This window comes from Jaculus jaculus, chromosome 4 (assembly GCF_020740685.1).
Source record: "Jaculus jaculus isolate mJacJac1 chromosome 4, mJacJac1.mat.Y.cur, whole genome shotgun sequence".
In the NCBI taxonomy this organism is placed as follows: Eukaryota; Metazoa; Chordata; class Mammalia; order Rodentia; family Dipodidae; genus Jaculus; species Jaculus jaculus.
Window position 1 is genome coordinate 158,064,344 of NC_059105.1, and position 22,107 is coordinate 158,086,450.

At 43.6% G+C, this 22,107-nt stretch overlaps 1 protein-coding gene across 1 annotated transcript; it reads left to right on the forward strand.

The window, feature by feature from the left end:
• Window positions 1–3,166: 3,166 nt before the first annotated feature.
• Window positions 3,167–21,356, forward strand: Ropn1 (rhophilin associated tail protein 1). The gene is made up of 6 exons (XM_004663924.2): window positions 3,167–3,298; window positions 3,463–3,592; window positions 7,663–7,780; window positions 9,326–9,487; window positions 20,054–20,229; window positions 21,196–21,356. The coding sequence occupies exons 2-6, from the start codon at window positions 3,477–3,479 to the stop codon at window positions 21,260–21,262; spliced, it is 639 nt and encodes a 212-aa protein (XP_004663981.1). The 5' UTR covers window positions 3,167–3,298; window positions 3,463–3,476; the 3' UTR covers window positions 21,263–21,356.
• The last annotated feature ends 751 nt before the right edge of the window (window positions 21,357–22,107 follow it).

Genomic DNA, 22,107 nt, shown 5'->3' on the forward strand with positions numbered 1-22,107 from the left:
ATGAACATGTTCATGTTCTCATGAATGATCACACCATGTTCTCAATCGTAAATCCTGATGCACCGAAACGTTTTCTTTTCATTTAAAAAAAATATTTTATTTATTTATTTAAGAGAAAGAGGGGAGAGAGAGAGAGGGTGTGGGGGGGGGTACACCAGGGCCTCCAGCCACTGCAAACAAACTCTAGACGCATATGCCAACTTGTGCATTGGGCTTACATAGGTACTGGGGAATCAAACCTGGCCATCTCTCCAGCCCACCTTTTTCTTCTTATGTGATTTGTCTTTAAGTCTCTCTTGTCTGGAATAGCATGTCTAAATCAACTTTTGATTATTTGCTTATTTATATCTTTGTGCCTTTGGCCTTTTGGTATATTTATTTTTTCAGTATTTTGAGTTTTAAAATTCCAGTGTGAAGGGCTGGAGAGACGGTTCAGCAGTTAAGGTACTTGACTGTAAAGCTTAACGACTCAGGTTCAATTCTCCAATATCCACATAAAGCCAAATACACAAGGTAGTGCATGCATCTGGAGTTTGTTTGCAGTGGTTAGAGGTCCTGGTGTCTTGTCTTGTCTTGTCTTCCCTTCCCTTCCCTTTTCTTCTTCCTCTTCCTCTTCCCCCTCCTCCTCCTCCTCTTCTTCTTCTTCTCCCCCCCCCTTGCTCTCTCTCTCACTTGCTCTCTCGCTCGCTCACTCTCTCTCTCCTGGGCATGGTGGCTCATGCTTTTAATCCCAGCAATCAGGAGGCAGAGGTAGGAGGATCTGTGAGTTCAAAGCCAGCTTGAGACTACATAGTGAATTCCAAGCCAGCCTGGGCTAAAGCAAGACTCTACTTTAAAAAAAAAAAAATCCAGTCTGAGAATTTCTGTATTTTAACTGGCACATTTAGAGCTATGTCCTTTCATTGTGATTACTGACATGCATGAAATATATGCTATCATGTTACTAGTCCACATTTCCTTCTTTTTAAAAAATATTTATTTATTTATAAGCAGAGAGACACACAGAAAGAGAGAGAGAATGGACATGCCAGGTCTCCAGTCACTGCAAACAAACTCCTGACGCATGCACCACTTTGTGCATCTGGCTTTATGTGGGTATTGGGGAATTGAATGCAGGTTGGTTGAATACAGGTGGCAGGTAAGCATCTTAACCACTTAGCCATCACTCCAGCCCTTCTCCGCCCTTTTTTAAACCTCCTTTTTGATTGATGAAGAAGTTTGGGAGAGGGAAGTGTGTGTGTCTTTAAATTTCTTTTCTCCTCTGTAGAAGGTTGGTGGCTATACTTTATAATATTACTTTTCTTTTTTATTATTATTATTTATTTGAGAGTGACAGACACAGGGAGAAAGACAGATAGAGAGAGAGAGAGAGAATGGGCGCACCAGGGCCTCCAGCCACTGCAAACGAACTCCAGATGTGTGCGCCCCCTTGTGCATCTGGCTAAAGTGGGACCTGGGGAACCGAGCCTCGAACCGGGGTCCTTAGGCTTCACAGGCAAGCGCTTAACTGCTAAGCCATCTCTCCAGCCCTATAATATTACTTTTCTAATTACTTGTAAAAAGTCAAGTATTACGAATAAAATGTATGCATAGTTATCTTTCTATAAAGTCTAAAATTAGGCACTATCTTTATCTTCTTCCAAATAAAATAACATTATATAAAAGGTAGTGGAGTGCCACCAACCTAAGACCACTGTAGTGTTTTGTCTTGGTGTTTCCCAGCTAGGCAGCTGTTGACATAAAATAAACCTAGACCTCACCTGTGGCTTCAAATTCTTGGGGCCTATTTCTCCTTCAACAAGAAAGAAGTCAATGGAGACCACTCTCAATTGTGTATTATTTTTTATTTGCAACAGAGAGAGAAAAAGGGAGAGAGAGAGAATGGGCACACCAGGGCCTCTAGCCACTGCAATCAAACTCCAGATGCATGCACCGCCTTGTGTATCTGGCTTACATGGGTCCTTAGGCTTTGCAGGCAAGCACCTTAAACACTAAACCATCTCTGCAGCCCTCAGTGGCGTATGCTTACCTGCAGGCAGAGGTTTTCCATTTACCTTTTCCTACTGAGGATGTTGTCCCTTGAAGAAGGATCTCCTGTAGGCCAGAAATAGGGTTGGGGGTGTCCTTTAGTTCACTCATTTACTCTCTGTGGATCCCTGGTCTCTCCCCTTTTTGCATGGTTACAATCTCTAGGATTCTAGTTCTTGCTACTCACATTTGCCCAGGCCATCCCCAAAGCTTCATGTGCTCTTTGTGTATTCCTCTTTGTCACACGAAGACTTCTCACTTGGTTGCAAGCTCAGCAAGGCAATGTGAAAGATGCTTACTCAGCCTGTCTGGCATCTAAATGTTTTGAAAGAAGGAAAGTTTTAGTCACTTATCTGTGTTTTTCAGAGACACTTAATCCATTGTTTATTTGTGCATAGAATCAGTAGATTTTCACATTTTGCTTCAATATTTCCTGGAACATTTTTTTTTCACATGAAAATGTCCAAGTAGACAAAAACAGATATTAAGAGAACTGTTTGTCAAATGGTTGCCTAATAATTATTTTTACTTGGAAATAATGTCAAAACATAGTGGATTCAGTGCAGATTTGCTACAACTCTTCTCCAGCTAAACAGAGAAACAATGTGGAAAAAAATGTCATAGTGTAGTGTTGAGTAAACAAATTGCTTTGTGGAACACAATCTTTTATTTCTAGAAACATACATTTAGACCAGAAAAACTAAATCTGGAAGAAGGGACCCAAGATTTAGAGGTGATGTAATTAGAATTTGTAAAAATTCTACTGATTTCTACTCTTTCTTCTTTTTTTTTGTATTTTTTGTTTTTGTTTTTGCTTTTGTTTCTCGAGGTAAGGTCTCACTCTAGCTCAGGCTGAGCTGGAATTTACTATGTAGTCTCAGGGTGGCCTTGAACTCAAAGCGATCCTTCTACCTCTGCCTCTAGAGTGCTGGGATTAAAGACGTGCGCCACCACGCAAAGCTTTACTGATTTCTACTTTTAAAAGTACAGTGTGCTTTTATGTAAAGGACAGAATGACTTGCAAGAAGCAGGGATTAGACATCCTCTTTCTAGAATGCATCTGTTTTCTGAGGTAGTAGAGTCTCCCCAAATGAGTCCCAAAATAGGCAAAGGGTGGCTGTGTGTGGTCAGGGTTGCTGTCATCCTGAGTGGCCTAGAATGAGTGTCAAACAAAGGCTAGATGACCTGATCTCCCCCGACCCCGGTCAAGACTGTTACCGTGCCAGGTGTGGTGGCACATACCTTTAACCCCAGCACTCGGGAGGCAGAGGTAGGAGGATCGCCATGAGTTTGAGGCCACCCTGAGACTACATAGTGAATTCAGGTCAGCCTGAGCTAGAGTAAGACCCTACCTTGGAGGGAAAAAAATTCTTATGAGTCACGATTTAAGACTTATGATGCAAGTAAAATTCCACGTTTTTGTCTTGCACAAAGGTTAAGCAACCCTAATGCCTCAGACAGACAAGCAAGTATGTATCCCACCGGAGCTGCCGGAATTGCTGAAGCAGTTCACCAAAGCTGCCATCCGGACCCAGCCTCAGGATCTTATCCAGTGGGCGGCCGAGTAAGTATTCCTGCGTCACCTCCAGCCCCCCTCTTGGGACAGGCTGCGGGGCGGGAAGAGGGGGGCGGGATGCAAGAAGGTTCCTGGAAAACTGAGGAGGTAGTCATGCTTTTGTAGCCTCTGAGTGCGGGCTATCTTTGTGACTCGTTAAAAACCCACACAGAAACGCATCAGAGAGACGATGAGATGCCAGACTGAACAGCAGGATTCCAAGGCAATTATCCCGAGGCCCGGGACATACAGCAACAGTTAGATGACCGTGACGCAAGTGCACAAACCTCACCCCCTGCAAAACCTTCGGCCTGACCCACTGAAAAGCGGAGCCTTTGCTTGTCTCGTTTTTTTCCTGTCTCACCACTAGAGGGCAGCAGTGCGCGATCCAGCAATGAGGAAGGGGTGGCATCGATCACTCGCAGCTGGTTTCCTCCAGTTATGAAACCCCTTCCTCTCCTCCATGGCTGTAGAGACCTGCGCCTGGCCAGACACTTTGCATCCTATTTTTTGGAGGAACACATTTTTTTTTTTTGCCTTTTTTTCTTTCTTTCTTTTCTTTTTTCAAGGTAGGGGTCTCACTCTAGCTCAGGCTGACCTGGCATTCACTATGTAGTCTCAGGGTGGCCTCGAACTCACAGCGATCCTCCTACCTCGGCCTCCCGAGTGCTGGGATTAAAGGCGTGCGCCACCCCTGTCATTTTCTTTTGTTTCTCTGAACGGATCTGTGCCTTCTGCACGTGTCCACATGGCTTTGTGGAGGAGCAGAGAGAGGTCGGGCCCTGCTCTGAAGTGTTCCTCCAGCGCAGTATCCTGGTGGAGAGCCCCCCCCAGAACTCTCACTGAATGAGCTTGCACCACGGTTGTGCCTCGCGGCCGCCGCTTTCTACAAAAAGCTATGAAATTGCTTCATAGGACGAATCCACCTGCTGGAAACAGGGCAACCCGGCTGGAAGCAGTGGGTGGGAGTTAGCCAGATCCTCCAGGATACCTGTTCAGGCGTTTTCATTTTCCCTGCTGAGCAATTACCTCCTTGCTAGTTCTTCAGTGAGAAAGGGGAGGAAGGGAGAATATGAGGTACCAGTAGGTGGGACAGACTGTGGGGAGAATCTATGGACCCCCTTTCTGAAGGCACAAGATGCCATCCAAGAGGCTCTTGGCTCCTAGGCTGCTGGGCCCGGAGGAAGCTATCTCCAAATGGAAGGAAAGTAAATCAGTGATGCCAGAAAAGGGGACATAACTGGAGTTGCTTTGCCTAGTCATGAATCCGGTGTGGTTTTCCTTTCTAAATTGTACACATTAGCTCTAAGGTTGGGCTCTAACTTCAGGAGACTAATTTCTTTTTGGCGCAGTGGGACACGTTTTTGTTTCATACCGTATGATTGCTTAAAGCTCCACTTTACTGTCATGTCTTGATATTGTCCCTGACATTTATGGAAGAAACCTTCGGCTTAGTAGCCTGCTTGCTCCATATTGGATGTTGTGCTATAGATTTTTCAGACATCTGTGAAAGATCAGTTTGTACTTTAACTAAAAGAGTATGGATGACCTAAGAGAATTCTCCATCCTGTTTAGACATCAAAAACACTTATCAGATCGCTTTATGTGGCTTACAAGCTTGTGGTAGTCTAGAAGATGAAACTCCACAAAGTACTTCCAGGACAAAATATGTATTTATTTCATTGCAAGCAGCAATCTCCCTAAACCACTTCCCAAGCATCTGAAGGGCACATATTTATTTGTCCTGTATACAGTAGGCACGTGCGACAATACAAATTTGTACATTTAGAACCATGGAATTGTCCACTTGCAAATGAAGCTCATTGCCTTGGAGGACTAAATCCATGAGTATAGCTTCATTTCCATATCCTCCGACCAATTCTGCCGAGAAGTCCAAAGATGTTTGGAGAGGGCTTCCAGTGGAACGAGGAGCTGGGCGTCCAAGGGTCACTTCTGGAGAATGAGGCGCTATGGTATTACTGTCCCATTTATACGACCCACATTTGGTTATTAAGTGTGAGGCCACACCTCTGCTTTCCAGGTGTCACACTGCACTTAGCCTCACTCCAACACTGGCCTCATAGAGAGATTTCTCATGCATACTGTGAAGGTTCCCTTACAGTATATGTGTGTGTATATACATTTATTTTTAATATACATATATATGTATGATTTTTTTTTCAAGGTAGGGTCTTGCTCTGGCCCAGGCTGACCTGGAATTCACTATGTAGTCTCAGGGTGGCCTTGAACTCACGGCCATCCTCCTACCTCTGCCTCCCAAGTGCTGGGATTAAAGGCGTGAGCCACCATGCCCAGCCCCTTACAGTATTTCTTCTGTCCTTCCTACTGAGGACCTCCAAGCAAGGACCGGATGGTACTGTTTTGGCCCATATGCCTTCAGTTCTGATTGCTTTGTGTCTTAGGACTAGGCAATGGTTAGCTCCATCCTATAGCTTGACCCTGAAATGAGCTTTTCTAAAACAACCTCTGGGGGCTAGAGAGATGGCTTAGTGGTTAAGGCACTTGCCTGCAAAGCTGAAGGACCCAGGTTTGATTGCCCAATAGCCATGTAAGCCAGATGCACAAGGTGGTGGTGCGTGTGTCTGGAGTTCATTTGCAAGGCAGAAGGCCCTGGCAGGCCCATTCTCTCTCTCTGAAATACATAAAATAAAATTTAAAAACATTTTTAAAAATCCTCTGTATTCTTTTTTTTTTTAATTTTTTTTTATTACTTTTTTTTTCTTTTTCGAGGTAGGGTCTCACTCTGGTCCAGGCTGACCTGGAATTAACTCTGTCATCTCAGGGTGGCCTTGAACTCATGGCAATCCTCCTACCTCTGCCTCCCGAGTGCTGGGATTAAAGGCGTGCGCCACCACGCCCGGGTCTCTGTATTCTTTTTATACTACCTGGATCTAGAGATAATGCTGGCGGGGGAGAAGCAAGGAGGGCCAGATGTTTGTAATTCAGGTATAGTAACAGACCCTGCCACCTATCCTGAGTGAGCCACAGCTGATTGCTCTTGTCTAGTCCCTACTTCAGGCAGCCTCTTTCCATCTCACGAAATTCCTGAAAGAGGACTCTATCTTCCACACTTCCCCCAGCAAAATCCACACCACAGAGCTTGGGGAGCAGGCATCTTTCATTGAAAATTTTAAGGGAAGACAAACAAGAGCTTTAACTCATACGCACTGTAGAAAGCTGGTCAAAACCTTCCTTGGCTTGTCTGTTCTTCTCAGTGGCTTCCCAGCATTCTCTGTTTCCCTTGCTGAAGCCTGAGGACAGAAACTCTTCTTCACCCCTTCAGCACTCTATTGGCCCCATTTGTTTTTCTCATTTAAATCACTTTAGTTCTTTTCTAACTTCCTTTTCCCACCCAGCCCATAGTATCAAACATATATTCATATGAGCCTTCCCTACAAATAAGTAAGCTAAGAATACAATACTTTATTTATGGATGGCTGGGGGCAACTTGACTGGATATGCACACCAAACTTTTGCTGGTTAGTTCTCATTCTTAAAGAAAAGAAAACATAATTTATTCCAAAAGCAGTCATCCGTCATCATTCTTTAAGTGGAAAGTAACACAACTGGGCTTTTCTTCTATGTGACTGAATTAAGCACAATGTTTAAACATTTAACAAATGTTCTTCCCTCCCCACCCTTTCCCACAAAAAAGAGAATAAATTTATGAAACAGCCAAAAAAAAAAAAAAATCAGAATAGGTTTGTGTAGCAGTCAGAGGTCACTGGAACAAGAAACCCTCTGCTATTCACTAACCCCTTCTTTTAATTTTTGCTTGTTTTTATTTATTTATTTGAGAGTGACAGACAGAAAGAGGCAGAGAGAGAGAGAGAGAGAGAGAGAGAGAGAGAGAGAGAGAGAGGGAGGGAGGGAGGGAGAGAATGGGCGCACCAGGGCTTCCAGCCACTGCGAACAAACTCCAGACACGTGCGCCCCCTTGTGCATCTGACTAACGGGGATCCTGGGGAATCGAGCCTCGAACTGAGGTCCTTAGGCTTCACAGGCAAGCACTTAACCGCTAAAGCATCTCTCCAGCCCTCACTAACCCTTTCTTACAGGTATTTTGGGGCCATGTCCCGTGGAGAGATTCCACCAGTGAGAGAGCGGTCTGAGCAAGTGGCTTTGTCCAACTGGGCAGAGCTAACACCTGAGCTGTTAAAGGTCCTGCATTCTCGGGTAAGGGGCACTGCAGGGACAATACTGAGGTTTAAGTGGACACAGTCAAGGGCCATCTGCCCTGCTCCCAGCCATCTGGTCACTTAGCAATACTCTATAAAGTTCACTAAATCCTGAAGTAGGTCTTCCCTGGGAGAAACACGGATCGGATCAACATGCAAGAGAAGATGGGCTGTCCTAGGGTCAACCCAGACGATCTCCACCGCCCCCCCCCCCCCCCCCCCCCCCCCCCCCCCCGCCCACCTCCCAGAGCTAGCAGAATGTCCAGGGGCTCCAGGAAATGCTAATGCTGTCTCTCTTGAAAAGCATTGCTCTGCCCAGGCGTGGTGGCGCATGCCTTTAATCCCAGTACTGGGGAGGCAGAGGTAGGAGGATCACGAGTTCAAGACCATCCTGAGGCTACATAGTGAATTCCAGATTAGTCTGAGCTAGAGTAAGACTCTACCTCAAAAAACCAAAAAAAAAAAAAAAAAAAAAAAAGAAAGAAAAAAGAAAAGCATTGCTCCGGAGTCTCTTCACAACACCTCCCTGATGTATCAGGACTGTGAGGTAGGGACTCATCACAGTTTAGGGAAGGGGAACACATTGTAATCCTCTTACCATCCCAGGTGCAGATGCAGCCTGGGAAAATCCTGACTCTCTCATCCTTTGGAAGAGGGGGGACTGGCTTGAGAATATCTGTGTTTTGGTCAATTCTCAGGAAGTATGGATGAGAGGTAGTCCCTGAGTTAAGATCCAGGACAGGGAAGTCTGGTATGATTTAGCTACATACAAGTTGGCCGACTACCTCAGTCCTGGAGGCTCGGCATTTCCTTAGGATCAGAGGTCCCAGAAAGGGGCGTGTGCAGTTCGTTGGGGACAGCTTCACCCTGACTGCATCATTAGTTAACAACCAGCCATTCATTCCCCTCGTCTTTCAACTGAAGTCCATTGTGCAGTGAACAAGGCAACATTAGACATCCAGCCTAGGTTCTGTGCTCAGCCATCGCGGTACGCCATGCCGTTCCTGGGAAGACGGGAAGGACACATTTGAGATCCAGGGCAAAGAACTCATTGGATCTGGAAGCAAGAAACAATGGCTTCTTGGTTTACCACTCCTTAGAGGTCCCAGGCCAGTCTTCTGCCTGTGGTTCTGTTTTTCAAGGTGTTATATCTGCTTTACAGGAACAACATAGGAATAAAATCAGAGACTGCCAAAGCATCAGAAAAAAAAAAAAGAAGAAGAATAGAGCTGGGCATGGTGGCGCACGCCTTTAATCCCAGCACTTGGGAGACAGAGGTAGAAGGATCACCATGAGTTCAAGGCCACCCTGAGACTATATAGTGAGCTTGGGTTAGAGTGAGACCCTACCTCAAAAAAAGCAAACAAACAAAAGAAACAAATCTGACATCTGGAGTCTTAAACTATTAAATGATATAGCAGGGTGCCCCTCAGTAACTCTTGGAAAGCCAACAGAATCCTCTGACCTTCCCCACGAAGGGAGAACTCGGGGCCCCATGTCTGCCCTCTCTCATGTCTGTGTGGTTTCCGTCCCCGCTCGGCAGGTTGGTGGAAGACTCATCATCCACGCAGATGAGCTGGCCCAGATGTGGAAAGTGCTGAATCTACCGACAGATCTGTTTAATAGTGTGATGAACGTGGGTCGCTTCACAGAGGAGATTGAGTGGCTGAAATTTCTAGCTCTTTCCTGTAGCTCTCTTGGAGTTGTAAGTTTGCCCCTTTGCCTTTTGTCCCACAAAGGAAACTCTGTCTTTGCGCCTGGGAAGGGCAATCCATCTAGATCCCCAGTTAGCTCTCCCGACATGATGACATGGCTGTTTCTTTGTGCCTTCTTCTCTAGAGTTAAGGTCATTTCCAAGTTTAGCAACCAGAAGCAGGAAAGAGGGGAAAACCATCACCAGGCTCTGCAGAGAGTTAGCCAACGTTGGCTTTGGATGGTCTATGAATTCAATCCTTGCCCTAAATTTGATTTTCACTCCTTTCTATCCCCATTCTTTCATATTTTCAATTGATATAGCCAGCTGTAGCTTAATACTCATTTACTAGAGAGTCCAGACACCTAGAAAAAATACTAACTAATACAGACTTTCAAAAGGTGGTCAGTCTTATAAAAAAACAAAACAAAACAACAACTTCTGGTCTAGAGACATGGCTTAGCAGTTAAGGCATTTGTCTGCAAAGCCAAAGAACCTCAGTTCAATTCCCCAGGTCCCATGTAAGCCAGACTCACAAGGTGGCACATGCATCTGAGTTCATTTGCAGTGGCTGAAGGCCCTGGTGTGCCCATTCTCCCTCTCTCTCTCTGTCCCCCTGTGTCTTTCTCTCTCTCAAATAAATAAATAATAAAATTTTTTTTTAAAAAAAACTACTATTAGGTAAACATATTTGGATACAAAAATCGGAGATAAGAAATCAGGAGAGAAGGTATTTATAGAATTATAGTCATGGATGCAAGATGTTCATTCAAATTCATGCCTTTTCCAAATTTGGCTTATTTGAAAATTGGAAAAGCCATTATCCTATTTTGGAAGAAAAAAAGATACTGAAAATAGTTTTTATATATCTTTAAAACTTAGTCATCTACTGTGTAGTCTCACTCATAATAAATGAAAATGAATCAGAAATAATTTTAGAAAATTAATATTTTTTAATCCCTAAAATACATACAAATTGAAGAATTAAAGTGAAGAATTAATGAGGATAACATTGCCTTTGCTGAAGACAGGGGGGAAAGCAGCGAATCATTCACAGCCAGACACGATTCTTGTTCTTCTCAAATATGCTTGCAACACAGATTTGGCATTTTTTTATTTCTGTATAAATTTAGCAGAAATATTCTAATCCAATTTCTCCTCTGGGTTTCCCTTCAACCATCATTATAACCATTTCGTTAGAGAGAAGGGAAGGAGACACTATTTTGTGGTTGATTTTATTTCTCATTGTCCTTCATAGCAACATTATATAATTAATAAGTTACTGATCTCCAAAGGGGACCATAGATATAGCAGGGGCAAATGAGCTGTCAGTCAGGACTGAGCTCATCACGGTTGTGAAAAAGAAGCCATTAGGACCAGAGAAATCACAAAAGTAAAATAAAAAACTGACAGCACTTTATCAAACGCTCATAGGGCTACAAGTCACTCATACTATAATCTTGAGATATTTTGAGAGGGAGGAATGTACTTTTTAGCTGATTTTTTGTTTTTGTTTTTGTTTTTTAAAAGTAGGGTCTTGCCCAGGTTGACCTGAAATTCATAGTGTAGTCCCAGGCTGGCCTCAAACTCACAGTGATCCTCCTACCTCTGCCTCCTGAGTGCTGGGTATAAAGGCATGCACCCCAGCCTTTTTTTTTTTTAATATTTTATTTATTTATTTGAGAGTGACAGAGACAGAGAGAAAGCTAGATAGAGGGAGAGAGAGAGAGAATGGGCGCGCCAGGGCTTCCAGCCTCTGCAAACGAACTCCAGACGCGTGCGCCCCCTTGTGCATCTGGCTAACGTGGGACCTGGGGAACCGAGCCTCGAACCGGGGTCCTTAGGCTTCACAGGCGAGCGCTTAACCGCTAAGCCATCTCTCCAGCCCCTTTTTTTAAAAAATTAATTAATTAATTTATTTGAGAGCGACAGACACAGAGAGAAAGACAGATAGAGGGAGAGAGAGAGAATGGGCGCGCCAGGGCCTCCAGCCTCTGCTAACGAACTCCAGACGCGTGTGCCCCCTTGTGCATCTGGCTAACGTGGGACCTGGGGAACCGAGCCTCAAACCGGGGTCCTTAGGCTTCACAGGCAAGCGCTTAACTGCTAAGCCATCTCTCCAGCCTGCACCCCAGCCTTTTTAGTGTTTAGTTTTGTTTTGTGGTTTTGGTTCTTTTCTTTTTGTTTCATTTCAGTTCGTTTCTTTTTGGGGTAGTATCTCACTGTAGCCCAGGCAGACCTGGAACTACCTGTGTAGCCCAGGCTGGCCTGAAACTCACAGTGATCCTCCCACCTCCAGACCCACTGAGACTGGCTATGACAAGAAAGATTGTATATGGTTGTTGCAGTCAGGTTCCCATTGTTGGTAGGAATCACCTGACCAAGACCAGCTTGTGGGAAAAAGAGGTTTATTTTGGCTTTCAGGCTTGAGGGGGAAGTTCCATGATGGCAGGGGAAAACAATGGCATGATCAGAGGGTGGATATCACTCTCTGGCCAACATAAGGTAGACAATAGCCACAGGAGAGTGTGCCAAACTCTGGCAAGGGGAAACTGGCTACAATACCCATAAACCCACCCCCAACAGCACATTGCCTCCAGGAGGCTTTAATTTCCTATTGCCATCAGCTGGGGAGACTAGAATTCAGAGTACATAAGTTTATGGGGGACACCTGAATCAAACCACCACATTCTACCCCTGGCTCCCATAAACTGATAACCATACATGAAGTAAAGTACATTGCATTCATCAAACTTTAAAAGTACCCATAGTTTATATCAATTCCAATGATGTTCATATATCCCCATAGTCCAAGATCTTTTAACTGAGCCATGATACCAAAACATAACCTCAAAAAACCCATAATGGCACAGAATAAACACTTATACTACAAAAGATGGCACTGGGCATAGCAAAGAAATATTCAACCAATACAAGATTTAAAACAACCAGGGCAAACATCAACCTCTGTAGCTTCAAGTCTAACAACCCTAGCAAGTGACAAATCTTCAAGTCCACTAATTCTAACCAGCAACAAGTCTCTGGCATTCCAATTCCACCCCTCTAGTTAGGCTACTCACAGTCCTAGAAAACTTCATTAGGGCCAGCAGCTCTCCTTAGCAGCCACCTTGTGGTCCTGGCATCTCCACTGGGTCTCCACTGAAAGCCACACGGTTCATCCTTATGGCCCCATTGGGTCTCCATGCAGGCATCCAGCAAACCTGATTCACACTGCCCATGTCCATTTCCCAAACACAAGACCGTGTTGCAAACTCAATGATCCTCTTTCCTGCATTTCTTATATTCCACAATACCAGGTAGGGTGCCAATTTGTTAGTCCAGGGGGGAATAAAGCAGACTTTGAAGAACAGGGCATTCTTTGAGCACTCAGGCCCCTTCAAAAGAGTCTATATTCTTTTCTTGCCCCAGTGCAGGCCCAATCTCTAAGGTTGTAATCTCTCAATTGCAGCTGAATGGGCAGCAATTCACCCAAAGATTTTTTTCTTTCTGTGCCATATCCCTCTGCTCATACCAGTTCATTTCTATGCAAAGAAAACCTGCACAACCTCTCAGGACATGGGCATAACAGCAAGTTTCCCACAAAAACTGGTATCCCAGTCCAGGCAAAGCTCTTTCTCACCCTGATAAGACAAACTTCATAGTCCATAGTTCTTACTGTAACCAGGTTGTTCAATTCTGGCCAGAATAGAACATCAAGCTGTACTTACTTAGGCCAAAGTTTCAAGTCCTTCCGCATTCCTCTTGAAAATCAGCTCCAAAAGGCCAAAGCCACACAGTCAGGTGCCTATCAGCAACCCCACTCCTGGTACCACTTTATTGTTACAGTCAAGTTTCCATTGCTGCTAGAAATCACCTGACCAAGAGCAGCTTGTGGGGAAAAGAGGTTTATTTGGGCTTATAGGCTCGAGGAGAAGTTCCATGATGGCAGGGGAAAACAATGGTATGAGCAGGGGGTGGACATCACCCCCTGGCCAACATAAGGTGGACAATAGCAACAGGAGAGTATGCCAAACACTGGCAAGGGGAAACTTGCTATAATACCCATAAGCCCAACGATACACTACCTCCAAGGAGGCCTTAATTTCCAGTTGACATCAGCTGGGGAGACTAGAATTCAGAATACTTAAGTTTATGGGGGACACCTGAATCAAACCACCACAGAAGATTTTATATGGTGTAAATAATTGTGTTTACTTATGAGATTAAAAAGAAGGCTTGGGCTGGAGTTTAGTGGTTAAGGCGCTTGCCTGTGAAGCCTCAGGATTGATGTTCAATCTCTTTCCAGATCCCACATAAGCCAAACACACAAAGGTGATGCAAGCACAAGGTTATGCATACACACCAGGTAGTACAAACCTCTGGAGTTTGATTTCAGTGGCTGAGACCCTGGTGTGCCAAGTGTATCTGTCTCTCTAAAAAATTTTTTTTAAAAAAAGGGCTTACAGATACTGGAGGCTACATCTGAAATATATCCCCATCTGACCAAAAAATCTTGTGCAAGACAATAAAGCTCTCTATTTACATTAGACTTAATCTGGGTATGGTGACTCACACTTTTAACCCCAGTACTCTGGTGACTGAGGTAGGAAGGAATGACGTGAGTTCTAGATCAGCCTGGGCTACTGTGAGACTCTGCCTCCAAATAAATTCAAGTCCAGGGCTGGAGAGATGTCTTAGCAGTTAAGGTGCTTGTCTGCAAAGCCTAAGGACCCACGTTTGACTCTCCAGATACCACGTAAGCCAGATGCACAAAGGTGAGTCAAGCGCAAGGTCACACATGCCCCCAAGGTAGTGTAAGTGTCTGGAGTTTGATTTCAGTGGCTGAGGCCTTGGCGCACCAATTTTCTCTCTCTCTAAAAAAAAAAAAAAAAAAAAAAAAGAATCAAGGGCTGGAGAAATGGCTTAGTGGTTAAGCGCTTGCCTGTGAAGCCTAAGGACCCTGGTTCAAGGCTCAATTCCCCAGAACCCACATTAGCCACATGCACAAGGGAGTGCATGCACCTGGAGTTTGTTTGCAGTAGCTGGGAGCCCTAGTGTGCCCATTCTCTCCCTTTCTCTCTCTATCTGCCTCTTTCTCTCTCTGTCTGTCACTCTCAAATAAATAAAAATAAACAAAAAACTTAAAAAAAGAAGAATCGGGTCCAAAGTGTTCTTTATCCACTTATTGGAGTTTTTTAACTTCTTTGGACAACCACCATACACATACACAATATATCTGGCTATATTCCCTTTCCAGTGCCCTTTTTTGTCCCCTTTCCTCATATCTCCTTCACTGAATCCCTTCTTCTTTTCATCTAGTTCTGAGTCATTGTGATGTTTTTCACTTCCTATTATATAGGGTTTTTTTTTTAATTTTTTTTTGTTCATTTTATTTTATTTATTTGAGAGCGACAGACACAGAGAGAAAGACAGATAGAGGGAGAGAGAGAGAGAATGGGCACGCCAGGGCTTCCAGCCACTGCAAACGAACTCCAGACGTGCGTGCCCCCTTGTGCATCAGGCTAACGTGGGACCTGGGGAACCGAGCCTCGAACCGGGGTCCATAGGCTTCACAGGCGAGCGCATAACCACTAAGCCATCTCTCCAGCCCCCTATTATATAGGTTTTAAGTAACTAGTTTTAACCACTGTGGCGTCATGAATGCCATGGCCACTTTGTGTCTAGAAGACAGTATTGCAGAGCACTCTTCTCCTTCCTTTGGCTCACACTCTCCCTCCACCTCTTCCACAGTGGTTCCTGAGACTTGGAGGGTGTGACAGAGATGACCCACTTAGCGCTCAACACTCCACGGTCCTCTCTTAGCTCTTTGATGAGTCTCCCCAGTAGTTATTACCACCTAAAAAGAGAAGCGTCTCTAAGCCAAAAGTGAGGGTAGCATTAATAATATATGGACATTAGGGGCTGGATAAATGGCTTGGTGGTTAAGGCGCTTGCCTGCAAAGCCTAAGGACCCAGGTTCGCTTCTCTAGGTCCCATGTGAGCCAGAGGCACAGGGTGGTGCATATGTGGGGAGTTCATTTGCAGTAGCTAGAGGCTATGGTGTGCCCATTCTCTCTCTCTCTCTCTCTCTCTCTCTTTTCCACCCCTCTCTCTGTCTCTAATAAATAAATAAATAAAAATCTTTACAAATACATTCACATTAACATAAGTACTGAGAGGGCAGTTTGTGGGTACAATATATTCATTTAGCCAAACAGAAGTATCAGTTTCTCCCCCTTGGACTTTTCAGTAGTAGGCATGAATTTCCTCCATGGAGTGGGCCTCAAGTCCAATTAGAGAGGATTTGGTTTCCCTCCATAACAAACATGCTGCCAAATGCACCAGTTGTGGCCCCCTGTGAATCTTGCAGGGTTCACTGCTGGTTAAGACCGTGGATGACTTCTCCTCCATCAGGCTGCACAGCTCTTTCCAGCATCCTGACAGCTAGTCAACAGGGTGGAAGCTTCCAGATCAGCTCCAGCTTGATTTCTCAGTGGCCTGCAGCCCAAACATGTGGAGTCTTCAGCAATAGGGTCTTACCATCTAGTTCTAGTGGGCAAGTAAGAGCCTTAGCAATAGCCTGCAATGCTTTGGGGGAATCAGGGGCCTCCCTGACCAACACCTCACTGGAAGGCATCCCACTCCTGGCAGTGACATTTTCTTTTAACAATCTATGGCTTCTGGGCAACAATTGATCCCTACCCCTGACAGGCTACTCACTTATTAGATTTGAAAAATTATTTTAAAATCCTAGGGAAATTAGAATTTGAAGGTTTGTTATTTGAATGATGGCATTTGGGGGTCTGTGGTGGTTTGATTCAGGTGTCCCCCCCCTAAATTTAGGTGTTCTGAATGCTAGGTTCCCAGCTGATGGAGATTTGGGAATTAACACCTCCTGGAGGCAGTGTACTGTTGGGGGCGGGCTTACGGGTGTTATAGCCAGTTTCCCCTTGCCAGTGTTTGGCACACTCTCCTGTTGCTATTGTCCACCTTATGTTGGCCAGGGGGTGATGTCCACCCTCTGCTCATGCCATCATTTTCCCTGCCATAGTGGAGCTTCCCCTAGAGCCTATAAGCCAAAATAAACCTCTTTTTCCCAGAAGCTGCTCTTGGTTGGGTGATTTCTACCAGCAATGCAAATCTGACTGCATCAGGGTCAAAACACTTAGGGGTATAATTGCTTACAAAGGCTGCTGTAACATGGTTTGGAGGGGGCTAAAACTATTAAAAAAATGTATTACTTGCACATTTTTGGAGACTAGAAGTTTCAAGTTCAAGGTGTCTGCAGGGCTGGTTTCTTCCTGATATATATACTTGGAAGAACCAAGTATATATTATATATACTATATATAATATAGTATATAATAGTATATAATATATATTTTAATTTATAATAGTATATGATATATAGTATATAATATATAATATAATAGTATATAATAATATAATATACAGTATATATTAGTATATATTAATTATTTAATTAATTAATATTTAATATATTATATACTAATATTAAAATATTAAATATTAAAAGATTAGCATATAAGGGGCTATTTTCTTGTATCCATCTGAGTCCACATATCTCATGCCTCACTCTTGCCCCAATTTCTTCTTTAGGCACACCAGTCATGCTGGGTTAGAGGATGCATCTCAATTATTTCACATTTCAACTTTAGACCTTTACCTTTTAGTAGGTAGGGCATTGGGTTTGTTTGTTTGTGTTTGGCAGTGTGTAACGATGTAGCCAGACTAGATTCGACCTTTCCATCTTTCTGCCCACGCCTCCTGGGCGCTAGAAGTACAGGTATAATTCTCTGCTCCTGGCTTTAGCGAGCTTTCCAGAAGTCCTGTTTCCAAACGATCCCCTCCTTGGATTCAGGAGCTTAGGGCTTCAATATACGAGCTCGCCGGAAGGGCAGTTCAGGCTACAAGAGCACCTCAAGGAAGAGAATAGCATCACAAAGTAGGGTGCAGGGGCGGAGAGTTATGTTTTTAGAGAAACAGAGAGCATGTGCTGAGGGTAGGATGTTGGAGTTCAGTGTGCACTTTCACGCTTGCAAATCCATCTCATCTCACACTCAGGCTTGCCCATCTCCACTGACAGGTTCCAGCATGCCATCTGCCCAGCCTCCCATGTGAGATGGCACTGGCCAGGATGAAGCCTCCTGCCCATGCTTCCTGGGCTCTCTGGGTGTAACATACATGGGAGGAACTCTGGCAAAGTGGCCTGCTGCAAATCCCCAATTACCTTGGCAACCGGTGGCTTTATTGCTTTAAAATTGTTATACACTGGGCTGGAGAGATGGCTTAGCGGTCGAGGCGCTTGCCTGTAAAACCTAAGGACCCAAGTTTAATTCCTCAGAAGCTACATAAGGCAGATGCACAAGGTGGTGTATGTGTTTGGAGATCATTTGCAGTGGCTGTAGTAGGTCCTGGTGTACCCATTCTCGCTCATAAATAAATTTAAAAATTTCTTTACAAAATTATTGTACATTAAATATCATGATTTTGTTTTGTTTTGTTGTTGTTTTTCAAGGTAGGGTCTCACTGTAGCCCAGGCTGACCTGGAATTCACTCTGTGTTCTCAGACTGGCCTTGAACTCACGGCAATCCTCCTATATTTGCCTCCCGATTGCTGGGATTAAAGGTGTGCACCACCGTGCCGGCTTTCAAAAAATGTTTTTAAAGAGAAATAAAATTCAAATGTTAGCTCAGTTAAATGAATAGTAGCCAGTGCAAATAACACTTGAAACTATTGCTATCCAGTGAAAGTATAACTCTAGGAAGATAAAGTAAATTTTCTCATATCCTCCTATGCCTCACAGCAGAAGAAATGCCATCGAGACATTCATTGTATTTAAGGAGGGGGTGAGCTTAACATAGACATCAGTTACCAATGAAGGGCATTTATACTGTGACCAGCCACATGGGGGCATATAGCATCCACTTTATTTACCCAGGCACAAGTTCACCACTCAGGACTAAATTTTCAATGATCTCTGGAAAAAATATATATATTGTTAGTTTCAGCAAACCATCAAGCTATATCTGGACCTATCTTTGCTAATTCAAAACTGGTCATTTTCTTGAATCATTCCTGTCTTTTATATCATCATTTCATAACTCTTGTGAAATTCATGAAAAGGCTAGGCTTATTTACAAAATTGGTTTCTAAACATGATGATTTAATGCTCAAGCTTCATTTGGAGGAGTGCTGACTTCTGTAGCAATCTGTTTTTTAGGGTGTGGGGGAGTTGCAGAAGATTGAATCCACGCTAAGCATGTGCTCCGTCTCTGAGCCTCAGCACGAGGCTCTGCAACAACCTTTCTATTATTAAAACTTCTTTTTTTTTAATTATTTATTTATTTATTTATTTATTTGAGAGCGACAGACACAGGGAGAAAGACAGATAGAGGGAGAGAGAGAGAATGGGCACACCAGGGCTTCCAGCCTCTGCAAACGAACTCCAGACGCGTGCGCCCCCTTGTGCATCTGGCTAACGTGGGACCTGGGGAACCGAGCCTCGAACCGGGGTCCTTAGGCTTCATAGGCAAGCGCTTAACCGCTAAGCCATCTCTCCAGCCCTTATTAAAACTTCTTAATCCCAGCACTTGGGAGGCAGAGGTAGGAGGGTCACCATGCGTTTGAGGCCACCCTGAGACTACATAGTGAATTCTAGGTCAGCCTGGGCAAGACGCTACCTCAAAAAAACAAACAAAAAAAAACCTTTTGATGACACTCAGACTGGAAAGATGGCTTAGTGGTTATAGTGCTTGCCAGTGAAGCCTAAGGACCCATGTTTGACTCTTCAGATCCCACGCAAGCCAGATGCATGAGGTGACACATATACAAGGTGACGCATGTGCACAAGGTGACGCATGTGTCTAGAGTGGCTAGAGGCCCTGGCGTGCCAATTCTCTCTCTTGTATGCTTGCTGTCTCATTTAAAAAAAAAAAAAAAAAAACAACTCCTGACACTCATCATTAGCCAATTTCTCCTCAGTCACAACAGTGTTAGTGTATGGAATAAAAGATTCTAGATGATTTTACTTACATGGATCCAGTGAAGGAGAATGACGTTTTTATCTTGACATCCAGTACCACTTTTTCAGCATCTGGGACCTTCCTAGAGCAAAGCATTACCCTGCTCTTGCCCTCTATTGTGTTTTTACCCCAAGTACCATGCTCGGATATGTCTATGCTAAATGAGTTCCCCCAACCCTTTAGGAGAACAATAATAAGAAACATTTCTAACTGTGTAGATGTAAAGTCAGTTCTCCTTTAATGAGGCTATTCCAACTTAAAGTTACAAATATCTTGAAGTATTTAGCAGTTCATATGTTGAATTCCTCGATAATATTCCTCAAGAATAAAAGGAAAGAGAAATGAAAGCTATCTAAGTAGGCATTATGTTTAGAATGAATTCAGTGAACTTAGAGTGCAAAATGTCTACTATCCTAAGTCATTGTCTGGAATCTTAAACTCTTCCCTCTTCCTTTCTTGTATCTAAACTGCTCTCGGAGATCTAGCCTGCAAGAGTCACTTACTTCTCTTTTTGTCTTATGGGTTTTGTAGACTATTGCCAAAACTCTCAAGATTGTGTGTGAAGTTTTATCCTGTGATCACGATGGAGGACCTCCCCGGATTCCTTTCAGTACCTTCCAGTTTCTCTACACGTATATCGCTGAAGTAGATGGGGAGATCTCTTCATCCCACGTCAGCAGGATGCTAAACTACATTGAACACGAAGTGTAAGTAAATTGAGCACTTACACAGCAAATGTAGGTCAACTTGGCAACGAAAAGCTGGAGAAAAATCCAGTGGGCCAAGTTAGGGTGGTTACAGACACTCGTGACCTACATTGGCTTCTCCTACAATTTTTTTCAGTTTCATAATGCTGGGAAAACACTTTTCCTTCAATAGGAACTGAGTTTTAAATTATGAATTTTGAGCTTGCCTTTAATCCCAGCACTTGGGAGGATGAGGTAGGAGAATCGCTGTGAGTTCAAAGGCTATCCTGAGACAACATACTGAGTTCCAGGTCAGCCTGAGCTAGAGTGAGACCCTACCTCAAAAAAAAAAAAAAATATATATATATACATATATTCATATCTATATCTATATATGTATGTGTATATATATGTATGTATGTATGTGTGTATATATATATATATATATATATATATATATATATATATATGAATTTTGATCATTTCTTAGGCTGGCCAGAGGTAGAGAGCCACAGCTCTCAGTCAGCCTTGTGACTGCTAGGAGAAACACACAATCTATATGTACTGTAAGCTGACATGGCAATAAGTTAGGTGCATTAAGTGCATTGCTGGGATGATATTTTCAACTTCATGATGTTTTTAACTATGATGGGTTCATCAGAAGTCAAGGATTTTTGGCCCAGCTAAGTCAAGAGCATCTGTATATCATTCTGTTTGAAGAAATGCAGAATCCCAGGCTCCACCCTGGAGTTAATCAGAAACTTTGGGATGAGGCCAAGAGAATGTGGCTTAAGAACCTTCCAGGGATCTCTGGGTTAGCTTAGGTTGACCAGTGGAGGTGGAAGAGGTCAAGAGTAAAGAGAAAAAGAGGCCATGGGGCAACAGCCATAGTAAAACTAATGCGGAGTGAGAGAATCCTTTATACATTGTCTGTCTTAAGATTAATTATTAAATGAACTAATCCCAGGTATCTATTCTTCCAAACAGAATTGGTCCTGATGGTTTAATCAAGGTAAATGACTTTACCCAAAACCCCAGGGTTCGGCTGGAATAGAAGCACAATTTTGGCAATTTTAAAGGAAGATACAGAGATGGTTCTACTTCGAAATAGCCAAACCCTTACATACACCATCCAAAGTCAATTTTCACGGACTACTAGTACATGCTAATAAAAAAATTAGACAAACATATGAAAGCAGAAATGTGTGGAATTGAAATGTAAAATTGTGAGGATGAATCTGGGTGGTGGGCTGGAGAGATGGCTCAGTGGTTAAGGGGCTCGCCTGCAAGCCTAATGACCTGGGTTTGATTCCCCAGTTTTACCCACGTAAGCCATATATACATATGCATCTGGAGTGGCTCATGCATCTGGAGTTCGTTTGCAGTGGGTAGAGACTCTGGTGCACCCATTCTCATTCTCTCTCTCTAAATAAATGAATACATAAATATGTTTTTTTAAAGACTGGGTAGTTATCAGATTAGTATTCTTCCTACATGCACACTGGAGTCAAAGGGGCCTACAAGGCATAGACAGAATATTGAGATCAAAGCCAGACTTGGATTTTAAAAGACAGAAAGATAACAGTACAATATGGTGTTTTGTGGTTCTTGGGTGTAATTTAGATAGGTTTTTTTTTGTTCATTTTTTTTTAAATTTATTTGAGAGTGACAGACACAGAGAGAAAGACAGGTAGAGGGAGAGAGAGAGAAGGGGTGCGCCAGGGCTTCCAGCATCTGCAAATGAACTCCAGACGCGTGCGCCCCCTTGTGCATCTGGCTAACGTGGGACCTGGGGAACCGAGCCTCGAACCGGGGTCCTTAGGCTTCACAGGCAAGTGCTTAACCGCTAAGCCATCTCTCCAGCCCAAGATAGGTATTTTTTTTTACATGGTCAAGTTT

Coding starts and splice junctions, on each gene's coding strand:
- Ropn1 (XM_004663924.2), top strand. CDS start 3,477: ATGCCTCAGACAGACAAGCAAGTATGTATCCCACCGGAGCTGCCGGAA. Junction 9,488..20,053: donor CCTGTAGCTCTCTTGGAGTT/GTAAGTTTGCCC, acceptor TGGGTTTTGTAG/ACTATTGCCAAAACTCTCAA. Junction 20,230..21,195: donor AACTACATTGAACACGAAGT/GTAAGTAAATTG, acceptor TCTTCCAAACAG/AATTGGTCCTGATGGTTTAA.